At 40.1% G+C, this 10,000-nt stretch overlaps 1 protein-coding gene across 2 annotated transcripts in view; it reads left to right on the top strand.

Moving 5' to 3' along the window:
• Positions 1 to 10,000, top strand: part of kif1ca (kinesin family member 1C, a) — a 70,440-nt gene that overhangs the window by 30,698 nt on the left and 29,742 nt on the right. For both annotated transcript variants that reach the window (XM_045701719.1, XM_045701720.1), the window contains exons 5-10: positions 2,427 to 2,491; positions 3,073 to 3,138; positions 3,260 to 3,438; positions 6,949 to 7,060; positions 8,740 to 8,962; positions 9,911 to 9,989. In XM_045701719.1, the coding sequence (XP_045557675.1) occupies positions 2,427 to 2,491; positions 3,073 to 3,138; positions 3,260 to 3,438; positions 6,949 to 7,060; positions 8,740 to 8,962; positions 9,911 to 9,989 (724 nt within the window). The remainder of the gene's footprint in view (positions 1 to 2,426; positions 2,492 to 3,072; positions 3,139 to 3,259; positions 3,439 to 6,948; positions 7,061 to 8,739; positions 8,963 to 9,910; positions 9,990 to 10,000) is intronic.

Here is a 10,000-nt window from a genome sequence, read left to right on the forward strand (position 1 = left end):
ACTACTCATGGTATATTGATCTGTATTGCTATAGATACTACTCATGGTATATTGATCTGTATTGCTATAGATACTACTCATGGTATATTGATCTGTATTGCTATAGATACTACTCATGGTATATTGATCTGTATTGCTATAGATACTACTCATGGTATATTGATCTGTATTGCTATAGATACTACTCATGGTATATTGATCTGTATTGCTAAAGATACTACTCATGGTATATTGATCTGTCTATAGATACTACTCATGGTATATTGATCTGTCTATAGATACTACTCATGGTATATTGATCTGTCTATAGATACTACTCATGATATATTGATCTGTATTGCTATAGATACTACTCATGGTATATTGATCTGTATTGCTATAGATACTACTCATGGTATATTGATCTGTATTGCTATAGATACTACTCATGATATATTGATCTGTATTGCTATAGATACTACTCATGGTATATTGATCTGTATTGCTATAGATACTACTCATGGTATATTGATCTGTATTGCTATAGATACTACTCATGGTATATTGATCTGTATTGCTATAGATACTACTCATGGTATATTGATCTGTATTGCTATAGATACTACTCATGGTATATTGATCTGTCTATAGATACTACTCATGGTATATTGATCTGTATTGCTATAGATACTACTCATGGTATATTGATCTGTATTGCTAAAGATACTACTCATGGTATATTGATCTGTATTGCTATAGATACTACTCATGGTATATTGATCTGTATTGCTAAAGATACTACTCATGATATATTGATCTGTCTATAGATACTACTCATGGTATATTGATCTGTATTGCTAAAGATACTACTCATGATATATTGATCTGTATTGCTATAGATACTACTCATGGTATATTGATCTGTCTATAGATACTACTCATGATATATTGATCTGTCTATAGATACTACTCATGATATATTGATCTGTCTATAGATACTACTCATGATATATTGATCTGTATTGCTATAGATACTACTCATGGTATATTGATCTGTATTGCTATAGATACTACTCATGGTATATTGATCTGTATTGCTATAGATACTACTCATGATATATTGATCTGTATTGCTATAGATACTACTCATGGTATATTGATCTGTATTGCTATAGATACTACTCATGGTATATTGATCTGTCTATAGATACTACTCATGGTATATTGATCTGTATTGCTATAGATACTACTCATGGTATATTGATCTGTATTGCTAAAGATACTACTCATGGTATATTGATCTGTATTGCTAAAGATACTACTCATGGTATATTGATCTGTATTGCTATAGATACTACTCATGGTATATTGATCTGTATTGCTAAAGATACTACTCATGGTATATTGATCTGTATTGCTAAAGATACTACTCATGGTATATTGATCTGTATTGCTATAGATACTACTCATGGTATATTGATCTGTATTGCTATAGATACTACTCATGGTATATTGATCTGTATTGCTAAAGATACTACTCATGGTATATTGATCTGTATTGCTATAGATACTACTCATGGTATATTGATCTGTCTATAGATACTACTCATGGTATATTGATCTGTATTGCTATAGATACTACTCATGGTATATTGATCTGTATTGCTATAGATACTACTCATGGTATATTGATCTGTATTGCTAAAGATACTACTCATGGTATATTGATCTGTCTATAGATACTACTCATGATATATTGATCTGTCTATAGATACTACTCATGGTATATTGATCTGTCTATAGATACTACTCATGGTATATTGATCTGTATTGCTATAGATACTACTCATGGTATATTGATCTGTATTGCTATAGATACTACTCATGGTATATTGATCTGTATTGCTATAGATACTACTCATGGTATATTGATCTGTATTGCTATAGATACTACTCATGGTATATTGATCTGTCTATAGATACTACTCATGGTATATTGATCTGTATTGCTATAGATACTACTCATGGTATATTGATCTGTATTGCTATAGATACTATACACTATATATTGATCTGTCTATAGATACTAATCATGATATATTGATCTGTCTATAGATACTACTCATGGTATATTGATCTGTATTGCTATAGATACTACTCATGGTATATTGATCTGTATTGCTATAGATACTACTCATGGTATATTGATCTGTATTGCTATAGATACTACTCATGGTATATTGATCTGTATTGCTATAGATACTACTCATGATATATTGATCTGTATTGCTATAGATACTACTCATGATATATTGATCTGTCTATAGATACTACTCATGGTATATTGATCTGTATTGCTAAAGATACTACTCATGGTATATTGATCTGTCTATAGATACTACTCATGATATATTGAGATGTTTTTCTGTGGTTTAATTTGATTCCAGGAGCAGGGAAGAGTTACACCATGATGGGACGGCAGGAAGAGGGACAGGAGGGGATCATTCCACAGGTAACTGACCCCTGGCTGACCTCTGCACTCTCAAACACATCTACATCATCGTTCTGATATACCGTCCTCACAGTCATGTTCATTTCAACAGCAAACTCAACTGAATTAAACCCATTTATTGTAAATGGTTTATATTGTGATCTTTCTCTCTCTCTCTCTCCATCTCTCTCCCCATCCCGCTCTCTCTCTCCATCTCTCTCCCCATCCCGTTCTCTCTCTCTCCATCTCTCTCCAAATCCCGCTCTCTCTCTCTCTCTCTCTCTCTCCAAATCCCGCTCTCTCTCTCTCCATCTCTCCCCATCCCGCTTTCTCTCTCTCCATCTCTCTCCCCATCCCTCTCTCTCTCTCCTTCTCTCTCCCCATCCCGCTCTCTCTCCCCATCTCTCTCCCCATTCCTCTCTCTCTCTCTCTCCATCTCTCTCCCCATCCCGCTCTCTCTCCCCATCTCTCTCCACATTCTCTCTCTCTCTCTCTCTCTCTCTCTCTATCTCTCTCCCATCCCTCTCTCTCATCTCTCTCCCCATCCCTCTCTCTCTCTCTCCATCTCTCTCCCTCTCATCCCTCTCTCTCTCTCTCTCCAGCTGTGTGAGGATTTGTTTAAGAGGACAGTTGGGAACACAGATCCTGACCTCTCCTTCTCAGTGGAGGTATGCCACCCACACTTCCTTCCTCCCTCCCTTCCTTCCTTCCTTTACTTGGGAGTAAGCCCCTTTTTAGTGACCTTCACTTCTACCCTTCCACACTTCACTAGTCTGTTCTCTATTACAGGTGTCCTACATGGAGATCTACTGTGAGAGGGTGCGTGACCTGTTGAACCCTAAGTCGAAGGGTACACTCCGTGTTAGGGAGCACCCTATAATGGGACCGTATGTTGAAGATCTGTCTAAACTGGCTGTAACGGGATACAGTGACATTCAGGACCTAATGGACTGTGGAAACAAAGCTAGGTGAGGGAATGGTGTGTGTGTGTGTGGGGGTGTAGGACAGGACATGGTGTGTAGATTGATCACTATACCAATTCAGCGGCCTTGTGGTTAGAGGTTATGGGTTAGATCCCGTGTTACGCCTCTCTGCTTGGCACGCAGCATTACAAGATAGATTCAGGAGGTAGACTAGTGTCCTGTCCAGGGGGTGTACTGGTACATCAAGCTGCCTCAATACAGAAACAGGACCCATTCTGGCTCAGATCAGGCTACTATATATACTATTACTACAGAAACAGGACCCATTCTGGCTCAGATCAGGCTACTATATATACTATACTATTACTACAGAAACAGGACCCATTCTGGCTCAGATCAGGCTACTATATATACTATACTATTACTACAGAAACAGGACCCATTCTGGTTCAGATCAGGCTATTATATATACTATACTATTACTACAGAAACAGGACCCATTCTGGCTCAGATCAGGCTACTATATATACTATACTATTACTACAGAAACAGGACCCATTCTGGTTCAGATCAGGCTACTATATATACTATTACTACAGAAACAGGACCCATTCTGGCTCAGATCAGGCTACTATATATACTATACTATTACTACAGAAACAGGACCCATTCTGGCTCAGATCAGGCTACTATATATACTATACTATTACTACAGAAACAGGACCCATTCTGGCTCAGATCAGGCTACTATATATACTATACTATTACTACAGAAACAGGACCCATTCTGGTTCAGATCAGGCTATTATATATACTATACTATTACTACAGAAACAGGACCCATTCTGGCTCAGATCAGGCTACTATATATACTATTCTATTACTACAGAAACAGGACCCATTCTGGCTCAGATCAGGCTACTATATATACTATACTATTACTACAGAAACAGGACCCATTCTGGCTCAGATCAGGCTACTATATATACTATACTATTACTACAGAAACAGGACCCATTCTGGCTCAGATCAGGCTACTATATATACTATACTATTACTACAGAAACAGGACCCATTCTGGCTCAGATCAGGCTACTATATATACTATACTATTACTACAGAAACGGGACCCATTCTGGCTCAGATCAGGTTACTATATATACTATACTATTACTACAGAAACGGGACCCATTCTGGCTCAGATCAGGTTACTTACTATAGATTGAGGATATATTGGTGAAAGCAGATTGTTTGCTATATTAACTAGTTGACTGACTGACTGATTGGTATATTAACTAGTTGACTGACTGACTGATTGGTATATTAACTAGTTGACTGACTGATTGGTATATTAACTAGTTGACTGACTGATTGGTATATTAACTAGTTGACTGACTGATTGGTATATTAACTAGTTGACTGACTGATTGGTATATTAACTAGTTGACTGATTGGTATATTAACTAGTTGGCTGACTGATTGGTATATTAACTAGTTGACTGATTGGTATATTAACTAGTTGACTGACTGATTGGTATATTAACTAGTTGACTGACTGATTGGTATATTAACTAGTTGACTGACTGATTGGTATATTAACTAGTTGACTGACTGATTGGTATATTAACTAGTTGACTGACTGATTGGTATATTAACTAGTTGACTGACTGATTGGTATATTAACTAGTTGACTGACTGATTGGTATATTAACTAGTTGACTGACTGATTGGTATATTAACTAGTTGACTGACTGATTGGTATATTAACTAGTTGGCTGACTGATTGGTATATTAACTAGTTGGCTGACTGATTGGTATATTAACTAGTTGACTGACTGATTGGTATATTAACTAGTTGACTGACTGATTGGTATATTAACTAGTTGACTGACTGATTGGTATATTAACTAGTTGACTGACTGATTGGTATATTAACTAGTTGACTGACTGATTGGTATATTAACCAGTTGACTGACTGATTGGTATATTAACTAGTTGACTGACTGATTGGTATATTAACTAGTTGACTGACTGATTGGTATATTAACTAGTTGACTGACTGATTGGTATATTAACTAGTTGACTGACTGATTGGTATATTAACTAGTTGACTGACTGATTGGTATATTAACTAGTTGACTGACTGATTGGTATATTAACTAGTTGACTGGCTGATTGGTATATTAACTAGTTGACTGACTGATTGGTATATTAACTAGTTGACTGACTGATTGGTATATTAACTAGTTGACTGACTGATTGGTATATTAACTAGTTGACTGATTGGTATGTTAACTAGTTGGCTGACTGATTGGTATATTAACTAGTTGACTGATTGGTATATTAACTAGTTGACTGACTGATTGGTATATTAACTAGTTGACTGACTGATTGGTATATTAACTAGTTGACTGACTGATTGGTATATTAACTAGTTGACTGACTGATTGGTATATTAACTAGTTGTCTGATTGGTATATTAACTAGTTGACTGATTGGTATATTAACTAGTTGACTGACTGATTGGTATATTAACTAGTTGACTGGCTGATTGGTATATTAACTAGTTGACTGACTGATTGGTATAGTAACTAGTTGACTGACTGATTGGTATATTAACTAGTTGACTGATTGATATATTAACTAGTTGACTGATTGGTATGTTAACTAGTTGACTGATTGGTATATTAACTAGTTGACTGACTGATTGGTATGTTAACTAGTTGACTGATTGGTATATTAACTAGTTGGCTGATTGGTATGTTAACTAGTTGACTGATTGGTATATTAACTAGTTGACTGACTGATTGGTATGTTAACTAGTTGACTGATTGGTATATTAACTAGTTGACTGATTGGTATATTAACTAGTTGACTGATTGGCGTATTAACTAGTTGACTGATTGGTATGTTAACTAGTTGTGTAATTGATTTCAGGACGGTGGGGGGGGGTGTTCATTGAGGGATTGTTGATTGATATATTGATTGATTGATATATTGATTGTTATAGTGATTGATTGGTATTGATTGATATATTGATTGATTGATATATTGATTGATTGGTATTGATTGATATATTGATTGATTGATTGATGTATTGACTGATATATTGATTGATTGTATTGATTGATATATTCATTGATTGGTATATTGATTGATTGGTATTGATTGATATATTGATTGATTGAATTGATTGATATATTCATTGATTGATATATTGATTGATTGGTATTGATTGATATATTGATTGATTGGTATTGATTGATATATTGATTGATTGGTATTGATTTCAGGACGGTGTGTGTGTGTTCATTGAGGGATTACCTGTTGATTGATATATTGATATATTGATTGATTGATATATTGATTGATTGATATATTGATTGATTGGTATATTGATTGATTGGTATATTGATTGATTGGTATATTGATTGATTGGTATATTGATTGATTGATATATTGATTGATTGGTATATTGATTGATATATTGATTGATTGATATATTGATTGATTGGTATATTGATTGATATATTGATTCATTGGTATTGATTTCAGGACGGTGGCGGCAACCAATATGAATGAGACGTCGAGTCGTTCCCACGCCGTCTTCACCATTGTGTTCACACAGAAACGAAGAGACCAGCTCACCAGCCTGGACACGGAGAAGGTAAACAACAATAATAATCAATTATTGGTTGTCAGACAGACAGGGTGTGTTGGTGTGTGTTAGGTGTTGGTGTGTGTGTGTTAGGTGTTGGTGTGTGTGTGTTAGGTGTTGGTGTGTGTATAATACAGCTACCCGCCAAGTTCTGGCATCAACAAAACTCTGAATTGGTATTATAAATATTCTCTTACCTTTGCTGATCTTTGTCAGAATGCACTCCGAGGACTCCTACTTCCACAAGAAATGTTTGTTTTGTTCAAAATACTCCATATTTATGTCCAAATACCTCCGTTTTGTTCGTGCGTTCAGATCACTATCCAAAGGCATAACGTGCGAGCGCAGTACCAGAGACGAAAAGTCAAATAGTTCCATTATCGTTCGTAGAAACATGTCAAACGTTGTTTACAATCAATCTTTAGGGTCTTTTTAACATAAAACGTCGATAATATTCCAACCGGACAATAGCGTATTCATTCCAGGAGAAAAAGAAGGAACGGCGCACTCGCGGGATCGCGCATCACCAAGTCCTTTGTCCTCAGGCAGTCCACTCATTGACTGAGCTACTATTCTCTGCCCGGTAACAGGAGAAGGATGAAATAACTTTCTAAAGGCTGTTGACAGCCAATGAAAGCCTTAGGAAGTGCAACGTGACCCCACAGACACTGTAGTTTCGATAAGGATTCAAAAGAAGACCTACAATTCTCAGATTTCCCACTTCCTGGTTGGATTTTTCTCAGGTTTTTGCCTGCCATATGAGTTCTGTTATACTCACAGACATCATTCAAACAGTTTTAGAAACTTTAGGGTGTTTTCTATCCAAATCTACTAATAATATGCAAATATTTGACTCTGGGCCCGAGTACTAGGCAGTTTACTCTGGGCATGCTTTTCATCCGAAATCGAATATACTGCCCACTATACCCTAAAAAGTGAACCATGTTATTCCCTCCAGGTCAGTAAGGTGAGTCTGGTGGACCTAGAGGTCAGGGGTTAGAGGTCAGGGGTTAACCATGTTATTCCCTCCAGGTCAGTAAGGTGAGTCTGGTGGACCTAGAGGTCAGGGGTTAACCATGTTGTTCCCTCCAGGTCAGTAAGGTGAGTCTGGTGGACCTAGAGGTCAGGGGTTAACCATGTTGTTCCCTCCAGGTCAGTAAGGTGAGTCTGGTGGACCTAGAGGTCAGGGGTTAGAGGTCAGGGGTTAACCATGTTATTCCCTCCAGGTCAGTAAGGTGAGTCTGGTGGACCTAGAGGTCAGGGGTTAGAGGTCAGGGGTTAACCATGTTATTCCCTCCAGGTCAGTAAGGTGAGTCTGGTGGACCTAGAGGTCAGGGGTTAACCATGTTATTCCCTCCAGGTCAGTAAGGTGAGTCTGGTGGACCTAGAGGTCAGGGGTTAACCATGTTGTTCCCTCCAGGTCAGTAAGGTGAGTCTGGTGGACCTAGAGGTCAGGGGTTAACCATGTTATTCCCTCCAGGTCAGTAAGGTGAGTCTGGTGGACCTAGAGGTCAGGGGTTAGAGGTCAGGGGTTAACCATGTTATTCCCTCCAGGTCAGTAAGGTGAGTCTGGTGGACCTAGAGGTCAGGGGTTAGAGGTCAGGGGTTAACCATGTTATTCCCTCCAGGTCAGTAAGGTGAGTCTGGTGGACCTAGAGGTCAGGGGTTAACCATGTTGTTCCCTCCAGGTCAGTAAGGTGAGTCTGGTGGACCTAGCTGGTAGTGAGAGAGCCGACTCGTCGGGGGCAAAGGGTTTGAGGTTGAAGGAAGGAGCTAATATCAACAAGTCTCTCACCACCCTGGGGAAGGTCATCTCTGCTCTGGCTGAAATGCAGAACAGTAAGAAGAGGAAGTCCGACTTCATCCCCTACAGAGACTCGGTCCTCACCTGGCTACTGAAAGAGAACCTGGGTGAGAGTCCTGCTGGACATTTCACACAACTTAATAACCTGTTTGTTATACACTGGACAACGGTCACAAACACATTGAACAGCGTGTTATGAACAGCACCCTTGGGAGGGAGGGAGGGAGGGAGGGAGGGAGGGGAGGAGATGGAGGGAGGGAGGGGAGGAGATGGAGGGGAGGTGATGGATGGAGGGGAGGTGATGGAGGGGAGGAGATGGAGGGGAGGGAGGGAGGGCAGAGGAGGGATGGAGGGGAGGGGAGGGAGGGAGGGCAGAGGATGGATGGAGGGGAGGAGATGGAGGGGAGGTGATGGATGGAGGGGAGGTGATGGAGGGGAGGAGATGGAGGGGAGGGAGGGAGGGAGGGCAGAGGAGGGAGGGAGGGGAGGGGGAGGGGATGGAGGGGAGGGAGGGAGGGAGGGCAGAGGAGGGATGGAGGGCAGAGGAGGGAGGGAGGGAGGGAGGGAGGGGATGGAGGGGAGGTGGTGGAGGGGAGGGGAGGGGATGGAGGGGAGGTGATGGAGGGGAGGAGATGGAGGGAAGGTGATGGAGGGAAGGTGATGGAGGGGAGGTGATGGAGGAGATGGAGGGTTGGTGATGGAGGGGAGGTGATGGAGGGGAAGTCTGTGTGATATATAAACCTGTCTCTCTGTGGCAGGTGGGAACTCCAGGACAGAGGATGGGTGGAGGGGAGGTGATGGAGGGTAGGGGAGGTGATGGAGGGAAGGGGAGGTGATGGAGGGAAGGGGAGGTGATGGAGGGAAGGGGATGTGATGGAGGGAAGGTGATGGAGGGGAGGTGGTGGAGGGGAGGTGATGGAGGGGAGGTGATGGAGGGAAGGGGAGGTGATGGATGGAGGGGAGGTGATGGAGGGGAGGGGATGGAGGGAAGGTGATGGAGGGAAGGTGATGGAGGGGAGGTCTGTGTGATAAATAAACCTGTCTCTCTGTGGCAGGTGGGAACTCCAGGACAGCGATGATAGCTGCTCTCAGTCCAGCAGACATTAACTATGAAGAAACACTCAGTACACTCAGGTAGGGAAACA

The sequence above is a fragment of the Salmo salar genome, chromosome ssa18, assembly GCF_905237065.1.
Source record: "Salmo salar chromosome ssa18, Ssal_v3.1, whole genome shotgun sequence".
NCBI lineage: Eukaryota > Metazoa > Chordata > Actinopteri > Salmoniformes > Salmonidae > Salmo > Salmo salar.